The sequence below is a fragment of the Bactrocera dorsalis genome, chromosome 1, assembly GCF_023373825.1.
Source record: "Bactrocera dorsalis isolate Fly_Bdor chromosome 1, ASM2337382v1, whole genome shotgun sequence".
NCBI classification, from domain to species: Eukaryota; Metazoa; Arthropoda; class Insecta; order Diptera; family Tephritidae; genus Bactrocera; species Bactrocera dorsalis.
Window position 1 is genome coordinate 64,342,655 of NC_064303.1, and position 23,469 is coordinate 64,366,123.

A 23,469-nucleotide genomic window follows, 5' to 3' on the forward strand; every position below is an offset into this window, starting at 1 on the left:
CTTTGTTAGCGGTTTTCGGGTTTTACAGGAAAATAAACCGAACTCCGAAAACAGTTTGGTAACGGTTTTCACTTATTCTTCGACCTGAATTTTGGTCTGAACCGTAAGTTTAAATTTTAGATTCTACCATACATCACCACAGCTTTCCTCCTTTTTTTCTTTTTTTTTCACGTGGTTTCACCTAATTTTTCACAGTTTTCCACTTTTGAGTTTTTTTTTTTTAGTTAGTTTTACACTACCAGTTTTGTTCTACCGGGACTGTTTCCTTTTTTTTCTTTGTTTTTTGGTTACCAACGGTCAGGTTTTACTACCACACTTTTCCACACTTTTAACCATGTATAGTTTTGTTCTTTTTTTGTTTTTTTTTTTTTGTTTTACACTACCGGTTTTGTTCTACCGGGACTTTTTGTTGGTCACCAACCGTTTTCCACACTTTTTCACTTTTTTTGATTTTACTTATTATTATTGATAATCCGTCTCCGCGTTACCGGTTATTATTATTATTATAATACATTTTATTTTTATCGCGTCACCGCGTCACCGTGATTAATGTTTGTTTTTTTGTGTTCTTATCTACACTTGTGCCGTCCAGAACGGCTAGAAGGACCATAAATAATTATTTAAGAAAACAAACCTTCCGACACTCACGAAATTGAAATAAAAAGTTGTTGAAGTGGTTGACTGCTAGCGTGTATGCGCACGGACCGGTTGTGTTTGGTGTTCTCGTGTGTGGTGCGAAAGGTGTGGTGTAGATGATGATGCGTTGAGTTGTTGTGTGTAGTGTGGGATGAAAAGATGATGTGGTGAGTATGGTGTGTATGTGTGGGGTGTAGTTATATTATATTAAGAGGGGGGGTCAGGTGGTCATTTAACCAGTATTAGTTGATAGTATCTGGGAACTTTTTGTGAGGTAAACCAAGTTAATGCAATTCACTTTTGTCGAATCTAAAAAGATGAAAAAGAAAAACAAAAAAAAAGCTTTGTAATACACAAGTCAATGAAGCTGCAATCAAAAGTTACATTGGTAACGGTAAAAGTAAAACTTACCAAATAAACTAAACACCAAAGTCTGTAAATTCCTTTGTTTTTGAACAATTAAAAGTAAAACATTGTATTTGTACAACCAGCATATCAGAATTTCTATCTACAGTTAGAAACACATCAATATTTAAAAACAACATATAATCGAGGACTTATGTTTTTTATAAACACTTTATATTCTAAAAACACGAAATATTTTATTTTGTATGAGAGTCTCTTTCTATGCATTCATGCAACGTTATGTACTATAAAACAGAATTTTTCATCTAAAAACAAAAAGGAAGTGTTGAATATGTAGTGGTGTAAGATTTGAAACTTTGCATTTATAGTAAAGAATTGGTTACCTCCGTCTTGTAGGGAAACATTTTTCGGTAATAGGCCTAAAAAGTGAATTCCACCAAATACCATTCAAGGAATCTAATCTCGAAAAAACTGCTTTATCTGTGTATAAATGAGCAATCCTCCCCCGACATCAAGAAACATACCATACTAGCACACAATACCGACTTAGACACGCAACCTTCACCACACTCACCATATCACCGCTTACAATCCACATTCTACACTATTCATGTGAGATAAAGACATACATGCAGTGAAAAATTAATACAAACATGTATAAAACAACAAATCAATTCTAACTTTACTAACAAAATATAATGAGCCCGAAACTCAATAAATATAAAACGACTTAATATAAAAAAAAGTAAGTGGATGAATTTTGTCTGATTTTTTAACAATATTTTGCAAATGATTATTTCATTTGTTTTTATAGCATTAGAAATCAGAACAGAATTGGAAATAGCAGCAGCAGCAAATCTAAATTGTAAAGTAAGTATGTGAAAATATGTGTATGTCGTTTAAAATTGGCCTGCGCAGTTTTATGCATTTAAGGGGGCCTGCCCAATCCAATATAACATGTGAAAACCAATGTTTGTTTTTTATTTTAAATAACAAGATTATATTAACATTTCTTTCAGATACTATTATAATTTTTATAGAATTAATTTTTCTTTTTCTTTTAGATATTACGGATTCTATTTAATTTTTATTAATAATTTTTTATTAAATATATTTGTATATATAGTACATATATTAAATATTTATATAAAACTGTGAATTTGTTAATAAGAATTAGTAGTAATAGTACAATAAAAATTAATTCAGTAAAAATTGTATATTAATAAAGAAGAAATAAAAAAAAATTAAATTTAAATGTTTGCTTAGAATTCTAAAAATGTTTTAAATTAGGAATCAGAAAATGCAACCCTGCATCAGCTGTGGATTGGGGCTATTAGTGCAGCTCAAATATACTTTTTTTATATGACACTACTAAATGAGAGCGATAAAGATCACACGTATACGTACGTGCAAACAGAAAAGTTAGCGAACCGCTTTTTTCACTAGTTTTGAAGGTTTGTAAACGGATTGCAAAGGCTCTATATCGGCGGTAAATTCAAGTAACGAAATAAACAAATCCCCAAAATACGTATATATACTTATACATTTAACTAATAAATTTTTAATCTTTGCCTTTTAAGCTTACCTTCGTGTATACAAATACACACAATTCACAAAGACAAAAAAAAAATAAGCAAAAGGCAGAAACAAGAACAAAGAATAAAAAAGAACTTATACAAACATGCGTACTATATAAACATATCCTCAAAACAGAATACCCATCAATATTGCATACTTTCAATATCCCTTTTCACGCATATTTCCAAATGCTGGTATACCTATAGACATATAATACAATTAAATAATACAAATTAAGATAATAAATAGACGGTTCGGAAATAAAAACCACATTTATAGTAAAAATTAAATATTTCACATATGTACATACCAAACTTTGTGAAAACACATACAGCACTTACCTGTACATATGTATATATTGAAAGTCCAAAGTCTTATATAAATATATAATATAATATAAATATGTATATAAATATCTTAAAATACCAAAAGAAAATTTGTTGGATACTAATTTTTTTATATTTCAAAAGGGAAGTACAACGAAAACAACTGAGTCTATATCCGCCAGAGAGTGGCAAAACTTTTCGACCACGCAGGATGGCTTTCGCCAATTATGATACAAGTGAAAATCCTGATTAAAAAATTATGGTAAGACGGAACCGACTAGGACGAACAAGTAAAAACTCTTCACTTAGAAAAATGGTCTTAGTTCGCTAAAAATTTGACCGACATTTCGCAGATACAAATTCCACGATGGTCTAAACGACCGTCTCAAATACTTGTCCTAGTAAGATCAGACACTTGGTGATACGAAGCCAGTGCTGATAATCCTGCTGATCTAGGTTCAAGATGTATGAAACACCTGTATCTCGCCACAACCAAAATCTGGTGCAATGTCCCACTACGGTTAACAGAAACTCCCGATTCTTGGCCATAATCGCCCATGCGCAATATAAGTAAGCCGAAAAATCGACACTTATCATACTACACTAGAAGACACTGCCATCCTTGAACGATTTTTATTGCTCTCCCGACATACTAATGCTCCACGCCGAAAATCGCCTCATTCAACATATGGTCGGCAAAGAGTTATACATACCCCGACTTAAGCCGCAAATAAATAAGCGAATTTTTATGTGCAAGATCTGCACTGTGCATAAGCAGAAAATGCAAACGCAGATTATAGCAGCACTTCCACCTGAACGCTCCAATTTTGCTCTGCCTTTTACCATACAGGTATCGATTTTGCTGGGCCTTTTCTGGTAAAGGTGTCCAAGATAAGGTCTCTTGCCCTCATGAAAGACTATGTAGCTGTTTTTGTTTGTTTCACGACAGAAGCAGTACACCATGAGCTATGTACAAATCTGACTACGAAGGCTCTTTTCGCGGCATTTACTCGCTTCGTCGGACGACGAGGCTTTCCATCAAAAATCATGAGCGATAATGGCAAAACATTTATAGAAGCTCAAAGAGCTACTGAGCGACAGTTTGTGAATTTCATAAAACAAGTCTCACCTGACATTGTCCAAAAATGCGCTCCCCAAAGTATCAATTGGCATTTTATACCTCCAAGCGCTCCTCGTATGAGTGGTTTATGGAAATCAGCTGTAAAAACTTTAAATTTTATTTCAAAAAGCTAGCTGGAAATAAGATTATTTAAAGGATCTCCAGAGAAGATACCGATGGAAAATGTGTCCGATGTGTCCTAATCAATGACGATTGTCTCTTTCGTACCGAATGGCGTCGATCCTTATGACGATTCACTCGTGCCACATTACGTGCAACCAACGCCCATATGAATATATATATGACAATTAAAATAAAAATTTTTAACAGATAAATATGGATGCCGATATGCCAACTGCACCTACGCCCACCGTATGTTCGACCTTTAATGTTCCGAGCTCTAAACCAGTAGCGACGCCGCGAACAACCATCGCTACCACAGCTTCCCGAGCAGTTTCAACGGCTTCGCCTAGTGACACGTAATCACTGGCTCCTGAACCTATACAACTCCAATGCGCTTTATGTCGCCGCCGAAATCGACTGCCACACTGTGGCATCTTCAAGCAGATGGCACCTCAGCAACGACAACAGCTCGCCCAGGCACATGGTCATTGCCTAAATTACCTTGCTCCTATCCATCTTACGCAGGAGTGCACAACAGGCTATCAGTGCAAATATACATGCGTCACCTCCATACGCTGCTACACCGCACCGCCGAACTCGACGCCGGTCGCCAACATGTCCCTCGCAGCCGTAATGTCATCATGACGACGACCGGCGTTCCCTACGGAGGACTCCCGTTTCTGGTGACATCACAATCCCACATCGAATCTAGGACGCAATCCCGCCGTCCAAAAGGCCTTTACAACGTGGCAGCAACTCTAAAATGGCTTCAGAGGCTACTAGGCTAAATACTCGCCTCGAGAGGTTGGGATGTATAAATGAGCATCCTCTCCCGACATCAAGAAACATAGCACACGACATCGGCTTAGACTTACAACACTGGTACGCAACTTTTACCAATCTCACCATATCATCGCTTAAAATTCATATTCTACACTACTCATGAGAGCAGCACACAACGACACCCACACATAAGTACACTAACCACAATCACTCCATCTGACTCCACACAAGGGCGAAAAAGAGAACCCAGGAGGAGATCCCGGACACTCATCTTTCAACTTCAGCAGTGATAGGTGCGCGTCTTCGCGACTATATTACGACACGACATCAGCGTTCATAAAATTGTAAATTGCCACCTTTTCTTGTTTAATAAAACCCATTGGGTACACAATCTTAATAATATAACCTCGTGTGCAATAAATCAGTTTCCTACCCCATAAACCTTAAGAATCATCGGCCGTTTCTTGGCATGAGTGGCCTTTATAGGCGCTTCATAAAAGATTATGCTAAACACCGCTTCTCAGAGGGTAAGAGGGATGCATGTCCAAAAGTATGTTCACTAAAAACTATATTCATCTGGATATTTAAACAATCAAAGCTTTTAATAAACTGAAACGTTTTGTGACGTTACAAGATGTTCTGCTAACCAATCCTGATTTATCCGAAGAATTTCAACTGACAACAGACGCGTCAAATCATATCATAAGTGCAATCCTGTCATAAGATGATAAACCCATCATATTTTTCCCCGAACGCTTAGTAAGAGCGAAAAGCATTACGCATCAAATAAGAACGAAATGCTTGTGGAATTGTGGGAACGAAATGTGTTATGGGCTCTTGAAACATAAGGATAGTTTTTATACCGTTCCGAAAATACAAAAACATAAAAAGCAAGCTGAAAAAGTGGAAGGCAATGTTAGAAAAGTATAACTATGAATTAAAATTCAAACCAGGTACCACTAATAAGGTTGCTGATGCTTTGAAAATTTGTACTTTCTGTGCCAACATAATGCCGAAAGTTCATCACAAAATTCAATACAATTTGTCGATGCTCCAGTAAAGTTTTTAAAAATCAGGTAATCAAATCAAGAAGAAGAGACAATATCAAAAAACTCCAATTGAATTACCTGATCTTCCCGTCGTGCAACTCCTGAAGGGATTCATTAACAATTATCAAAATCTTATTTAACTATTTAAAGAAAAAAGCCAGATAGTATCAGTATTGAGGAAACCCACATAATATTTAACACTAACAACATTATCTTTACAAAACCATATATAGGTTATTTTAAAAATCTAAATTATAATTCAACATACAAATAAGAAATTGAATTCTTAGTAAAGCGCAAATTCCACACAAACATATTCCGCAAAAATCGAGCATTGTATTTCACTAGACTTACGCATAAAAATAACAATAATAAATAAATACATTCCTCTCTGTCAAAACTTTTAAGTATGCGATTAAATAATAATAAATATAATGGGGATCTTCCTCAACCAACTCTTGGGGTAAAAGCATTGAAACCCTTTTAGGGAAAGCCAACCGCACTCTTCTTAACAATGGTTCGGCTGCTCACTTTTCAACTCATAAGACGTCTACAAATGTTGACCTAGCCATGGTCTCATCTTTAATTTACCTTTAATTAATTGATACATTTCTACATGGCAGTAATCACTATCCAATTGTCGTTTACTTTACTACACAAAAAACCAAAAAACTAACACTTACACCGAAATATAAAAAAATACTGCTAACTGAAATTTAAACACGAACTACTGAGCAATTCGATTAATTACAATTATTCCAATATCCTCCAAAGCAGCCTCGACCAGCTTCTACTATTTTTAGTCTTCGTTTTTTCACACCTACAGTTGAGCGATCGTTTTTTCACACCAACATGCCCGAAGCTTCGCAGCAAATTAGACACTCGCTACGGCAAAATTTGTTCTTGCACTGAGCAAAAAAATGGATCAATTTTTTATGTATGTTCGGAGCAGCTCCTTTCACTATGGAACTACCAATAATGAGTAGCATTAATCTTAAGTTATTATTTATACTTAAGTTAACTAAATTAATACGCACACAAATATTCCACCAACTGTGGTGAGAAACCATTGTAAATATTAAATATTTTATATTAATTGTTATCTGGTCACTCTAATATTGCAAATCCACCACAGCAATACTCGTTATTCTAACTCCTCATTTCCCTTTATCCTTTAATAAGTTTATACATACATACATACATGTTAGAACAATTAAGCTTAGCTTTGCCTAAGCCTAGCATCTTAGTTATAGTTCGCTTTTTACATTCAATACCTGCACACGCATTATTTTCTTGTTCGGTTCTTATATTCGCTACCGGCAGATGCAGGGGCATTTCACCTAATAAACCACCAGCCACGTAACTTTCTACTCGTTGTATTATATATATTTATATTAATAAATATTTTGTAAATATATATCGTCGTTGTTTTACATCGCGATTCGAAGCTATCAAAAAAGCTTGGTAGCTCAACAATGTATGAAAATGAAAATAATCTTGCGCAATGTATGTTGTGCAAGAGTACTTTTAAGAGTAAGCGTCTTTTCAATTTAGAAAAGCATTTTTTAAATTCTCATAAAGATATTTCTAATCTTGAAATTTCCGAAAGAGAAAACAAACTAGCGAATTTAAAAAAAATGAACATTTACAAAGCAGTTGATACTGAAGAAAAGGGTAAACAAAAGAAAAAGGCGTCGTTTATAGTTGCTCTTTATTTTCGGTGTAGCTGCTTTGTTTACTTTTTGTTTCGCTGCTTGCTTCGCTTCTTGTTCTTCTTAACTAACATTTGTAGTATTTTGTGCGTGTGGTAGTTTGGTCGACACTGCTCCAAAGCGTTGTCATATTAACCAAAGCAATCCCCAAATCAGCAAAAAACATCAATATCACAAACAAAAGGCATACTCCATGAAAGAAACGTAGCCTGGTAGAGTAGCGCACTCTAAAGTCACACCCAAACTCCATTTAAATTTTTAAAAGTCCACCAAACACTTATCACATCATCTAAAGATATATCGAAGGATTTTCTAAGGAATAGTATAATTTCTCAAATTACTTACTAATTTTTTCCTCGAAATACATTTCTAATAAAACTAACATATTATCACTAAGTTATCATCCAGAGAATATTGCACATTCGGCCAAACATCTTGAAGTCGATATTACTTCCTCAAAATTTGAAGCCGCAATCATTCAAACAAAGGGTCAAGTCCCATGTTCCGATCGAATCTCCTACCCTATGATAATAATCTGAGGACCGACACCAAACACAAGCTCATTGAATTTATAATGCAACACGAGAAATAAACACATAAGCTCACCCACGCATTTTATGCATGAGCAATCAATTTACAAATACATACTTAGCTTCGTGACGGATGCTCTTTCATCTCTGGACGGGTTGAACCTTACCGATTGTGCAGAGTATCAACCAACAACAGTCTGTCAAAACCATATTCACTTTCTAACGTTATCCCACAAGGTTCCTATCTATCAGTGATCCTATTTATTATCGCATTTGACAAACTTAACTTAATTGTACTGTATCATAAAAACTTGCATATATGTATGTATCTATGTATGCAGACGATGCAATAATGTATTCCAAAATAAAAGATACTTACATAAAGAATATCTTTCTCAACGTCCTTCAGGACATACAAAACTGGGAAAACTCGGGTTTTATTATCTACATATTAATAAATGCATAGTATTACATATCTGCCGTAAGCACCATTGCACGGTTAATAGCACACTAATAAATAACATTAACATAAAACTCGTAGATAGTTTAAGATTTCTTGGAGTAATATTTGACAATAAATTTCACTTTAATCAACATTATATTACCTTAAGGACTAACTTAAAATCTCGTTAAATATCTGAGTTCAAAATTCTTAGAAATCCATATATGTAAATACTCTAATTAATACAACCAGAGCTTTAATCCTCTTGAAGTTGGAACACGATCTCCCCATTTAGGAATGGAGTGCCAATGCTAACTTAAACGCGTTTCCCAATTCACCGACAAGATGTATTTTCGCAGAAGCAGAATTACCATAAATAGAGGATAGAGGATATTGTTTGAAACAACTGTAAATTTAATTCCAAAACTCCACACCACCGTGAACATACTTACTTACGTTTATATAAATGTTTCACAAATGCAATCAGATCGAAGCGCACTTATAAAGTTTCAACTACTATTCGTCGCTGTGCAGCAATAATAAGAAGAAAACCGTGTTTTCCGCCGTGTCTACCACAAATCAAATCTGTAAACTTGAATCTATAGGAATTAGTGGAAAAAACTTGCAGATAAAACAGCGAATTCAATTAAATTTACTCATAAGTTAGGGGTCAAAGGCCCCTGCAGCTAGTACGCCGTACGATGTTACAAATAATATTATGTAATATGTCTAATAAATAATAATCATAACAATAATAATCTCATAAACATACAGTTATAAAAGAATTTAATGTGGAAAAAATATTTCAGTGCATTACGATAAATGACGAAATTCTAGGGAAATTTATAAAATATACATATTTCGTATATTTTAACTGTTCCAGAGTTCGTTACACTAGAAAAGAAGCAGTCGATTTTCCTCAGGAAAGTGATCATGAAAATGAGATAATAAAACACATTTTAGGACACACAAGAACGATTAAATTAAACGAATTACCTCATAAAATCTATGAAGTCAGCATATGTATATGACCGTTATCCAAATAAGTTCATTATTCAGAAAACTCCTATACTAAATCTGCCGGACTAATTACTCATATAGATATTTTTGTTACAGACAAAAATATATTTCTCATGACAATCGACAAATTCTTCAAACATATACAACCCAGGACTTTCAATTCAATTTTTCCACATTTTTCACTTTGTATATTGAATTATCGGCACGATTCCGATTACTTTGGCGCAGGGGTAAAAAAACGAATTTCCGTATAAATGGGGTATGTACGGATAGGAAAGCTTCTCCAGAGGAGGAATATTCAAAAATAAAATAAAAATAACTAATATTTTTTAAAATATTCACGTTTAAAAATTCAAAAATTTGCACCAGGAACACATGTTATTTCTCCATGTTTCACTTATTTTTTCACGTTTTTTACTATGCATATTCAAATATACACTCTAAGCATTGAAATACGCTCACATTTCACATTTATTTTGTAATTTTTCAACTAAATTTAGTAACCAGCATTGCCACATCTTAAAAACAAAAAGTGAAGGATTTTTCAGGGTTCACAGCGTTTTCTTTGTTTGTACTTTCGAGTGATTCTTTTTTTCTTTATTAACTATAAAAAAACTATAAAGAAGATTTTTCTAGCTAAAATTGAATATGTGAACACATTTCCATATACATATTGTTGCGAATTTACTGCTTGCTAGTTTACTTTGCTAGGTTCGTATCTCTGGATTGACAAATAAAACCAAAAACTGTTTAAGTCAATTCAACAACTCTTTATTTCGCAATTTGTCTTCACTATAACAGTATACTCTTAGCACTGGATGGTTACGTTGGCGCTGCCATGGCCTATATAGCCACGCACTTCTCGCTGATGCCGAAGTGTCCTTCTAGAATATTGCGTCTGGCAATTATAAGAACATAATGCTATACGGCGCCAAATGCAGCTATTGTTTAAGTAGACAAACGAGGCGCCCAATGTTTATAATAAGGGATGCATACAGCAATACAAATACCAAACTTAAACTACTTTTGTAACACTGCCCTCCACTAAAGCCTAATCGTCCCGATTAGGCACAAATCCTCTTGAACCAAATAGGGCGGGTCTCTCCAAATGTACTACTTTCATTTTACATCGTGCTTTTCCATTTCCTTGTATGCGTCTCCAATTTCGGGGACAAGCCTTTCTTTCGAAGTGGATTGTACAACAGGACCAGATCACCTTCTTCAAAACCTTTTGAATTTGCCGCTTGATCGAACCGGTCCTTCATCTTATTGATCATCAGATGCGTGTGCTGCCTTACCATTAGATACAATACATTCATTTTTTCCTTTAAGGCAGAGTAATAATCTCCATCATTTCTTACAGCTGCAGGACTCCTTCCAAACTTAAGATCAGCAGGGAGTCGCAGATCAGATCCGAAAATAATCTTTGCTGGCGTGTAACCAGTTGTCTCGTACTTCGCTGAACGATACGCCAGCAGGAACATCTGGATGCACTTGTCCCAATTCCGTTGATCTTTATCAACGATTTTCCGCAGATGTTCTTCGAGCGTTCGGTTGAATCTCTCTACCATCCCATCTGATTGTGGATGTAACGCTGTCGTCCGTGTCTTTTGGATGCCCAACAATGTACAGACTTCTTGGAAAATGGAAGATTCGAAATTCCTGCCTTGATCTGAGTGTAATTCGACAGGCACTTCGAAACTCGTTATCCAATTTTCTATAAACGCTTCGGCTACTGTCTTCGCTTCTTGGTTTGGTAAGGGATACACTTCTGTCCATTTACTGAAATAGTCCATGACAACCCGTAGATATTTGTTTCCGGCTGTACTGGTTGGGAACGGACCTGCAACATCCATTGCGACTCGTTCAAATGGTGATCCCACGTTGTACTCTTGCAGCCTACCGCGACTTTTGACTTTAGGACCTTTAGCTGCCATGCACTTTACACCATTACTTATCCATTCTGCTATGGAATCTCGACAACCGATCCAGTAGAACCGTTATTTAATCTTCTCTATAGTTTTTGTAATTCCAAGGTGTCCCCCACTAAGTCCATTGTGATATTCTTTCAATACTTTCGGGATCATGGATCAGCAGACGAGACTGTTTGCCCTCTTTGCTTTCCCAGGTACGATGAAGGTATCCATTAACGAGGTTTATGCTGTTCCATTGGTCCCAATATGCTTTTGCAGTTGGACTCTCGCTACTTATTTTTTCCTTTGGTGGTCGCACCCCATTTTCTTTGGCTATTATCAGCTTTGCAAGATCAGGGTCCTCCAGCTGATTGATTCTGATGTGGTGAGGAGTCCAATCATCTTCAGGTTCTATATTCAGTAATCGCACGTCGATTATACCTTCTTTTCCTTCTGATTTAGAGCAATGTTTACATTCCAGTGGACAAGGGCGACGTGATAATGCATCCGCATTTTTGTGGTGAATCCCCTTTCGGTGTTCTGTTTCGAAGTCGTAATTCTGTAATCTTTCAATGCATCGTGCAATTTGGCCTTCCGGATTCTTAAACTGTAATAACCATTTTAATGCTGCATGATCAGTCCTCAGCAAGAATCGTTGCCCATACAAATACTTGTGGAAATGTTTTACACATTCCACCACGGCTAGTAGTTCTTTTCGCGTCACACAGTAGTTTTTCTCTGGTTTCCCGAGCACTCTGCTGTAATACCCAATTACTCTTTCTTGCCCGTCGATGAGCTGAGACAGGACACCTCCAATTCCATAAGCGCTTGCATCTGTATCCAGGATGAATTTCTTTCCAGGTATTGGATAAGCTAACATCGGCGCCGTACAAAGTAGTTCTTTAAGCTGCTCAAACGCTTTTTCTTGTTCCCACTGCCATACAAACGGGCGATTCTTCTTTGTTAAATCATGTAAACTTCTAGCCACGTTCGCAAATCCAGGTACAAAACGGCGGTAATACGTGCATAAGCCGAGAAAGCTGCGGAGTTCATGTATGTTGGTGGGTCGAGGCCAATCTTTAACTGCTTTTATTTTTCCCTCCTCGGTGTGAAACCCCTCAGTTGACACTTTATGTACGAGATATGTGACCTGCTTCTTCCATAATGAGCACTTTTGCCTGTTGTATTTACTCGCGGTGCAGCAATTGTCTTCAATATTTCTTCCATCAACGCCGGTTGTTCCATTTCAACACTTTGTACTTTGTGTGCTGGTTTACTTAGTAGAGAAACTGTTTCCTGTGTGAGGGCGTGCGAAATCGTTTCAGCAAACGTTCTTTTTGGCAATGCATATGTGGCGCGTTTGGTGTCCACATCACGAATTCCATTTAGGAAACTTTGAATTTTTACCCTCTCAATGTAATCCAAAGGTGCATCTGCATTTGCCAAATGAGCCAGTCGTTCTATTTCAGTTGCGAACTCTTGCAATGACTCGTTCATCTTCTGACCCCTATTTTGCAGTTCGATCTGGTATATTTGTTTCCGGTGCTCACTACCATATCGTCTTTCTATCGCACTCATCAATGCCTCATAGTTGTCTCGTTCACAATCTGGAATAGTCTGAAGGATTTCTGCCAAACAAGGACACTACTTTGTCCGCTGCATTCCAGTTATTGGTCATTGCTGTCTTTTCAAACTGAAGTTTGAAAATTTGAAATGGAATAATTCCATAGAATGTGGGTGCCTTCAATCTTGGATTATTTGTTGATGGTGCAGGGCCATGCAGTTGCAGTTCTCGTATACGATTACTCAATTGAAGAACTTCTGATTTCAAATTTTCTTCGTCATTTTTTAACGTGCTTAATTCGTCTTCAAATTTTGAAAATTTCTCTTGCACTTGTGTATTATTTTCTGTAATCTGTTGTACCAAACGCTTTTCTAACTGCGTATTATTTTCAGTCATTTGTTGTGTAAGGCGAGACTCTAACTGTGATGTATTTGCAGCTATTTGCGTCATTTGCTGTGCCAGACGATTTAAGCATAAGTCAAAAAAATCGATTCGCCAGAAAACGCGTTTAAAGTTTTCAACTTACTACAACCTTACACGGTGACTCCAACCTTACACCTCTTCTCAAGCGGAGCATATAAGAGGTATTCATATGAATTTTTCACTCAACATGAAGTATGATATAACGAACAATTCTGCAGCATTAACTCAAAAATCACGTTTTTTGAATTATGTCGGTCTTGCAGCAAATGAGCGATATGGTTTCCTTAAAAAGAGGAAAATATTGCCTTAAATTAAAGGAAATTCTCTTAAACGAAGAACATTGTTGTCTTTAATTTAAAGTAAAGACGTTCTTAATATAAGACCATCAAATAGAAACCACTTCCTTAGATTAAAAGGTCTTTGACTCTAGAATTAAGTATCCCTGTCTCATTTAATACTAATGGAATTGCCTTAAATAAAAATGCAAAAACTTATTTTTTTTCATTTATTTCATTTCATTGTTCTTAAAATTAAACTTATGTTTTTAAAACTTATTTTTTTCATTGATTTCAGTTCATTGTTCTTAAAAAATAAACTTAGGTTTTAAATACTTATTATTATTTACATTATAATACTTAATAATAGGGAAAATAATATCTTTTAAATTAAATATATAAAAGTTTTGCAATTCTCCTCCTGTTAAATAGGACTGAAAATGGCTCTCAAATTTATTAATTTTGATTTCATTGCATAGCAAATTTATATTATTTTCTAGTTTAAAGACTTCACAAATTTTGTACGCTGTAAATTGGGGTTTATAAAAAAATATTATAAAATCTTTTTTAAATATTGTGCCATATCGCTTTACAAATGAATAACAAATTATTTCATCCGTAATATCAGTTGTGAAGTGCTTTTTAAATTCATTGTTATATGTTGAAGTTTTCGCGGTGTATTGTCGGTTGCTGCAGTTATATTCTAAAATTTCAAAATTTTATATAAATTCAGAAAAACAAAATGTAAGTTTCCTTGCCAAAGATAATAATATGTTTTTTCTCGATGTTTTTTGCGTACGTTTTTAATTGTCTATGTTTGCCCTCAAACAAAATCGTCCAAAGATTTATCAATGGTCCAGATTCTCTTATTATTTTACAATAGTGAATTAAAAAATGGTGTTTAGATTTCAACGTATCTTTAAATAAATGAACATATTGTTCATTATGAAGTATGATGTGCTCTTGGAGGCTTTGAATGTCTATTTCAAAAAATTCTGAAAAAAGCACTAAATCAACCAGTTCGCTCAAATTTAATAAAAATAACCATACTTTATTATTTTTAGGTATTTTTTCACCAACGAGTAATGGGAAAATGTATACAAAGCACATCATTTCTCTCCCGGTCATTTTAAGTTTAAAGTTCTTTAGGTGTTCTGTTTTGAGTGGCGGTGACTTATTACCTTTTTCAGTTAAATCATAATCGAAATTAGCTTTTTGACAGTTTAAAAAGACTAGATCAAAAAACTTATTTTCAATAAAATACATTATTATGTGACATAAATCATAATTGAGAACGCCTTCAAAAAGATCATGCAGAAGGTCGACGGCGAAATTTTCAATAAAATGAAAACTATGCAATTTATTGAAAATCGAATTTTCTCTGACACCTGTTAGTTGTACGTTACTAATTTGAATTCGTCACAATCATTTTGGCATTCTGTTTAGCTTGTTTTACAGAATCTACAAAAATAGTTAGAAGAAAAAGATCGTGAAAACCCTAATGTATAATTCATAGCCAAGTTGTCACCAAAAACAAGACTTAGTGCAAAATAAATAGTTTTAACTTGGTTATTTACTTTTATTTGCAATCCATTTTGTTCTAAATCGTTAAATATTTCAATTAATTTGTATAAACATCGATCATTACCGAATTTTTTTTACGTGTTTTGATTTAAATAAAGCTGCTGGAAAAATTAATTTTAATTTATGATTTAAACAAGTAGGTGCTGAAGGCAAAGAATAATAAGCTGCTAAAATAGGCTCTATGTGAGAACTTAAGGGATTGTTTAATTCTATATCGTCGAAATACAAGAAAATAGGAAACATAATACGTTCAGAATTTTGGCATTTTCGCTTCCAAAGCGATCAATATATAAAATTTTTAAGTGAGACACTTCTTGATAAAATAGCTTTATTATTTTGAAATTTTTCATACACTTCCGGTAATTCAAAATATTTTTTAAGTTGGAATTTTATTGGACACAAAATACCTGCTGCTATTGATTCGTCTATTGCTTTGAAATTACATGAAACCAAGTTAGAAAGTGAATTATCAATTTGGATTACAGAAGGTTTTTCGTACGTATGTATCTGAATCTAATAACGTTTTAACAAATGAATACTCTGAAGAAAAACTGGCGAATGGTGCCTTACAAAACGATATTAGCTCATTTAAATTCTCACGAACTTCGCTATGATCTGGCTCTAATTTTTTTACAATTTTTTCCAATTCCTCACTAATTGGACAAGTTATAAGACTTGTTATATTTTTTTTTTGTCACGTTACTTCTATTCGGTGCAAGTAGGTGTTGGAATATTTTTCTAATGTAAATTTTAAACAGTTTTCTTTTAACAAATTTAAGTTTACATTTGATGTTAGTTTTTCAGTACTGTTTTTATTTTCTTTTTTTTTGAACTTGAATTGATTTCAGAATCAATAGAAATATTAAATGCAGTTTCACTATCTGTATGTCCATGCTTTTTTCCTCATTGCTCATATGGCGACGAAATGACTTAAAATTATCAAATTTATGTTTACACTCTAGAAAACAGCATTGGAAATAATCTACAGCACCTTTATGATGAACATACTGCAGATGTGTGAATAACTTTTCACATTGAAAAAATATTTCACCACAGACAAAACAGATTACCATTTCTTAAATTAAGAGAGATCGTTAATAAGCGATGAAACACAGCTCAACTTTTCGTGTGTCAAATTAAAGAAATATTTCGCCAAGAACTCCCACACTTGTTTGCACTCTGCTGGGTATTCTAAATCTAACGTTGCGAATAATTTTAAGCAAACATCTATGCTTTACACAAAATTTCCTACTTTGTAATAGCTGTTAGCGAAGAATACATACATAAACTTCCGTCAAATTTATATCATCTTCACCGATTCCGCACAACTGTGGTTGAACTGTTTCTCCAGCTTTTCACTTATTGATACCTTCAAGTATCTTATGTTGAAGCTCTTGCCTGGTAGCAGCATGTATAAGAAATGCTCCTTTGGACTCAAATAAAGTTGTTTTCTTGTTTTTTTTTTTTTTGCGATGAGTCGGTTTTAACATACGTGTGTCTACAAAGCAAATATAAGAGTATTATTATTACTCCTTGATACATTTCATAATGTAAAGCAATTGAAGCTAACCTTTATCAATATTAGTTGTTAATTTTTCCAATAATTGAAGACCATATTTGTCTTTGACGTAATTGTTAAAACGCGGTATAAATTTGGTTTTGAGATTTTCCAATTCTTCCAACAAGCAGTTTGATTTTAGAGGATATTTTTTTCAAAGTCCAATTCGATCCATGAAACAAACAAATCTCTTGTAATTAAATAATCACACAGACGAAACAACGTTTTACCAAAAAATATCCAAACTGTTGCTTTAGAATTGGCCACTCTGTTAAAATATCGTTTGTTGTAATTGTTGAATTAAAAAACATTTGTCTTGTCTCGTATGTAATATTCCAGTATTTTACCACTTTATCGTATGTTTCAATGTTGTTTTTAAGCCAATATTTCGCTTCGTTTTCGTTTGAATATAAATCTGCATTAAGCTTTTTATCTAAATTCAACGGAGGATGGAGTCATGTGCAGAAGTTCACGCAAGTGAGGAAAGTTCTCTGATCGCCATTCACTTGGGAGTGGCCAGAAACGATTCTTTTACACATGACTCAAGCAGCTCACGACTTCCGGTCTTTGACCAAGTATCCTCTGGGTAGCCTAAGAACATCCGTTTGAAGGCGAGCTAAAGTGAGAAGGCGAAATATCCCCTACTTAGGGTTGTGCGCTGGGTTTGGGGACCTACTAGATTCCAGCATAAGAAGATACATCAAGCTACCTGGCTGTCTCCGGATCGAATAACCACCAACCAGATCGATCATGTTGTGATAGACGGAAGACACGTCTCCAGTGTTTTAGATGTGCGTGCGCTCCGAGGTCCTAACATCGACTCGGACCACCATATTGTTGCAGCCAAAATTCGCACTCGCCTCTGTGCAGAAAAAAAACGCACGCCAACAAACACAAAGAAGGTTCGACGTCGAGAAGCTGCAATCACAACAGACAGCCGAAAGATTTTCTACTCGGCTTGCACTCCTGCTCTCTGAGAGCACTCGTCAACAACTCGGTATAAGGGAGCTGTGGGACGGCATTTCAAACTCCTTACGTACAGCTGCAACCGAAACCATTGGTTTTCGGAAAGTGCAAAAGAACAGCTGGTACGACGAGGAGTGCCGTGTCGCAGCGAAGAGAAAACAGGCTGCCTACCTCGCAACGTTTCGATCGACCACAACACGTGCGGGATGGGATAGATACCGAGAGTTGAAGAGGGAAGCGAGACGCATTTGCAGACAGAAGAAGAAAGAGGCCGAAACGCGTGAGTACGAACAGCTTGATAAGCTGGCCGACAGGGGTAATGCTCGATAATTCTACGAAAAAATGCGGCAGCTTACAGAAGGTTTCAAGACCGGAGCATACTCTTGTAGAATCCCCCAAGGTGATCTAGCCACCGATGCCCAGAGCATACTTAGATTATGGAGCGAACACTGAATGGCAGTGAACACATAACACCAGGAGAAGACGAACCCGATTCCCCAATCGATGACGATGGAGCAGACGTTCCATTACCTGGCCATGAAGAAGTTCGAATAGCAGTTGCCCGCCTGAAGAACAACAAAGCGGCAGGTGCCGACGGACTGCCGGCCGAGCTATTCAAACACGGCGGCGAAGAACTGATAAGGAGCATGCATCAGCTTCTTTGCAAAATATGGTTGGATGAAAGCATGCCCAAAGATTGGAATTTAAGTGTGCTATGCCCAATCCATAAAAAAGGAGACCCCACAATCTGCGCCCACCGTCAACAAACTGATTGGACCATATCAGTGTGGCTTCAGACCTGGTAAATCAACAACCGACCAGATATTCACCATGCGCCAAATCTTGGAAAAGACCCGTGAAAAGAGAATCGACACTCACCACCTATTCGTCGATTTCAAAGCTGCTTTCGACAGCACGAAAAGGAGCTGCCTTTATGCCGCGATGTCTGAATTTGGTATCCCCGCAAAACTAATACGGCTGTGTAAACTAACGTTGAGCGACACGAAAAGCTCCGTCAGGATCGGGAAGGACCTCTCCGAGCCATTCGATACCAAACGAGGTTTCAGACAAGGCGACTCCCTATCGTGCAACTTTTTCAATCTGCTGCTGGAGAAAATTATTACAGCTGCAGAACTGAATCGAGCAGGTACAATCTTTTATAAGAGTGTACAGCTGCTGGCGTATGCCGATGATATTGATATCATCGGTCTCAACACCCGCGCCGTTAGTTCTGCTTTCTCCAGACTGAACAAGGAAGCAACGCAAATGGGTCTGGCAGTGAACGAGGGCAAGACGAAATATCTCCTGTCATCAAACAAACAGTCGTCGCACTCGCGACTTGGCACTCACGTCACTGTTGACAGTCATAACTTTGAAGTTGTAGATAATTTCGTCTATCTTGGAACCAGCGTAAACACCACCAATAATGTCAGCCTAGAAATCCAACGCAGGATAACTCTTGCCAACAGGTGCTGCTTCGGACTGAGTAGGCAATTGAAAAGTAAAGTCCTCTCTCGACGAACAAAAACCAAACTCTATAAGTCGCTCATAATCCCCGCCCTGCTATATGGTGCAGAGGCTTGGACGATGACAACAACCGATGAGTCGACGTTACGAGTTTTCGAGAGAAAAGTTCTGCGAAAGATTTAAGGTCCTTTGCGCGTTGGCCACGGCGAATATCGCATTCGATGGAACGATGAGCTGTACGAGATATACGACGACATTGACATAGTTCAGCGAATTAAAAGACAGCGGCTACGCTGGCTAGGTCATGTTGTCAGGATGGATGAAAACACTCCAGCTCTGAAAGTATTCGACGCAGTACTCGCCGCGGGAAGCAGAGGAAGAGGAAGACCTCCACTCCGGTGGAAGGACCAAGTGGAGAAGGACCTGGCCTCGCTTGGAATATCCAATTGGCGCCACGTAACGAAGAGAAAAAACGACTGGCGCGCTGTTGTTGACTCGGCTATAATCGCGTAAGCGGTGTCTACGCCAGTAAAGAAGAAGAAGAATAACGAAACAGACGAATGCAGTTTCGCTGGTTCAGGATTAACAGAAACTTAGGCTTTTCGTAGTTTGTAAATGCTGTTGTGATAGTGCGCGTATAAATTGCCACTTGGCTTTTTACACTTTTTGTATAAGTAGTAAGTATCCTGTAAACAGTAAATTAATAAGCAAACCTAAAATCAAATCCATTTTTTTTTAAATCTATTGCATTACCTTAGATTCCTTTGGGAAAAGGTGTTTATTAATTTTGTTCGCTAAATTCGAATAATTAAATCTTGTTGGCTTAATTTTGTTATAAATTAAGTATTCCGTGATCGAGGAACATAAAAGTTTCGGAGGCTTGGTTGATAAACTTTGATTATTTTCAAAGTAATTTAAAACAGCAATTCCATTCACGTTAGATTTTAAAATTCCTAATAACGAAATCTACTAAATTTTTTTGTAAGTTACTCAGAAACGCAAAATATAACTTACTTCATTTAAATCATTAACCGCACAAAGAAAACTAGAAGAAATGGATTCTGTTGATCCTGATCCGGGCGTTGTGCTTCCTGATGAAAAAGATAAAATTTCAACGCGCTGCAATTTGTTTTGATTAGTTATTTCATTATTTAGATTTTCATTTCATAATTACCACTCCTTGTTCTATTTGGCACTCCTTCAATCTCTGTTCAAAAATAATTTTGCGTCCCAAAAGTTCTTTGGGCAATAAATCATTAATGTGGCTGCTCTGCATAAACTTTAAACTTTCCTCCGTAATGTTGTGTTCTTAAAACAACAAAAATTAATACAAAGCAAAAACGTTCGCGACGCCTTTTTTCTTGCATGCATATGTATAGTTAACAGTTAACTTTGGTAATGCTGCACAAAAATTTAATGTATGTACATACTTACATATGCATTTTCAAAAGGCACATGTTTGCACTTGTATCTATTTCACAATATTATTTTCACACTTACCTTTCAGTAAATCGTACAAATCTATTAAATCAAATAATTCCAATATTTTGTACACTTTGTCCACTTCGAAAACAATTTCCACATTTGTATTTAACATATTTTATAGCACATAACGGGGCATCTCGACACGATAGAATTTATAGAATACTAGCTGTCAAACGAATTGCTATTACCATTGCCAAATCTGTATGTGGGCATTTGCTATCATGATAGAATCATTAGCGCAAAGGCGTAGGGTAGGTAGGTTCGAGCTGATGTAGCGCATGCTTTGAGCTCTTGAAAAATTTATTTTATCATTTGCGAAATGCCGTCGGGTAGGTAGCTGATGGTAGCGCACGTTTGAAATCTTTTATGTGGAAAATAAAAAAAGGATTAAGATCCTTTTGTTTACAAATGTATTTCTGGGAAAAAGAAAATAATACCAAGGATAAAGATCCTTTTTTTTACAAATGTAATGTGCAATAATATTTTGCAGCCCTATTCTGAAGAAACCTCTCAACTGAGTTGAGAGGAAATATTTGAGAGATTTCTTGTGAGGCTATTCTTGCGCAAACCTCATAAGAAAATAGCTTAAAAAAGTCACCACGTGAGATAAAAAGCTTTTAGCTGTCAAACAGCTGTTTAAAAAAAAAAAAGCAAACAAAAAAGTACACAACAATGGATAATCAGCATATATACAATAATTTCATATATTTCTAGGCGTACAAAAACGGAAAGCACAACTCAGGAGCAGCTGCAACATTACATAATGTTTTGCAAGCCGCATCCTGAGTTGCAACGGGGGAAGCTAACTCCGACCAACCCTCAAGGGCTGCAAATACTTTGGTCGGAGTTAGCAGATAATTTAAATGCCTTAAGAGGTCCTACTCGGTCGGCAGCCAAGTGGAGGGAGGTAAGTTCTTAAATGCTTGTGTATGTTTCACATTAATAAAATATGTATGTTTCTATAGTCATTGATGCATTGGAAACATCAGTTGCGATCGCGAGCGCGCAAACTGAAGGCACATGCGCAAGCGACTGGTGGAGGCCCTCCGATAAATGGAATGAGCGAATTCGAAGAGCAAGCAGTTTCAACTTTTGGAGCAGCAGCGGTGGATGGATTGCCGGCTGTTGTGACTTTGGGTCACCAGGTAATATTTTAATTTAATATTTGTCGGACTATATATGAGGCAATAATTGGTCCGTTTTATACTTACAGGTTTTGCCGTTGTATTTAAATACACCAACAGTCACATCGCCTGCTCCAGCGCCAACACAACAGTCGCATCGCCTGCTCCAGCATCCTCGCCAGCAGTCACATCGCCTGTTCCAGCTTTTCCTGCTCTAACTTTAAATTTTTCTTCCTCGCCATCACCTCATTTTTCTTCGTCACCATCACCTCCATCTTCTTCCTTACCTCCTCCCATCTTATCTTCTCCTATGCCATCTCCTTCTTACATCCCTCCTGAAAAATTGACTGCAGCGAAGATGCTTGGGACAGTGCTAAAGAAAATGGAGGCTCGGGAAAAGCGAGAGGAGGAGGCCATTGCTCGACAAAGGACAACTGTAGCGCAAAATGTGCAGATGACAGGGGTGCTGACCGAAATGACAAAAGCACTAACCTCGCTGTCAGAGATTATGGCTAAATTGTCAGAGAAATTAGATAAGTAACAATAAAAATGTAAAAAAATAAAAAAAAATTAAATGAAATAAAATGAATTATTTAATAAATAAAATAAAATAAAATGAATTATTTAAACATATGTAGATGTCTTTTTATTCATTCTTAGAGGAAGTAAAATGTACAGAGACAGTAAGTAGCTTACATACATATATGTACATTAGAGTGGGTCAATTTTTTTCTTGACAAAGCGGTTATCAAAATCGTAAACTACGATGAATTCTAAGAAAATTTGCCCAAGAAACCATGGGTCTAAAATGAAAATCGAGCCTCCGGTTTTTAGCGAGAAAATTTCGTATATTGTATTTTGTAAAAAAAAATCCAATTCCTATTCCACTGTCGATTGTTTGCTTGTTTTGTAGCTATCGAAGCTAATTTGCTCAAATTTGGTATGTGATGTTGTATTTAAGCAGAAAATTCGACAGTACAGAAATTTTTTATAGGGGGCGTGGCACTGCCCACTTATGAGTTCATATGCATATCTCTGGAACCACCCCACCGATTACGTTCAAATTTGGTATACATATTACACAATGCCTACTTAAGAGATATCTGGAAAATGATCGAAATCGGATAATAACCACACCCACCTACCATATAACGGTAATTTTTGAAAACACTAAAGATCGAAATTTTAATAACTGTTGAAGGGAAACATCTTGAGTTTGGTATTCGGTGTTGTATTGCAGCCAGAAATTCGACAATATGAAAATTTTGGCATGTCACCGCCCACTTTTGAGTGCATATCGCTCATTTGCTGCAAGACCGGCATAATTCAAAAAACGTGATTTTGGAGTTAATGCTGCAGAATTGTTCGTTATATCATACTTCATGTTGAGTGAAAAATTCATATGAATACCTCTTATATGCTCCG

The 23,469-nt window shown here is 36.2% G+C and overlaps 1 protein-coding gene across 1 annotated transcript in view; it reads left to right on the forward strand.

The window, feature by feature from the left end:
• Positions 1-23,184, forward strand: part of LOC125775608 (uncharacterized) — a 92,346-nt gene extending 69,162 nt beyond the window's left edge. The window contains exons 2-4 of the mRNA XM_049446260.1: positions 21,635-21,827; positions 21,886-22,065; positions 22,134-23,184. Of these exons, the coding sequence (XP_049302217.1) occupies positions 21,684-21,827; positions 21,886-22,065; positions 22,134-22,262 (453 nt within the window). The 5' untranslated portion in view covers positions 21,635-21,683 and the 3' untranslated portion in view covers positions 22,263-23,184. The remainder of the gene's footprint in view (positions 1-21,634; positions 21,828-21,885; positions 22,066-22,133) is intronic.
• The last annotated feature ends 285 nt before the right edge of the window (positions 23,185-23,469 follow it).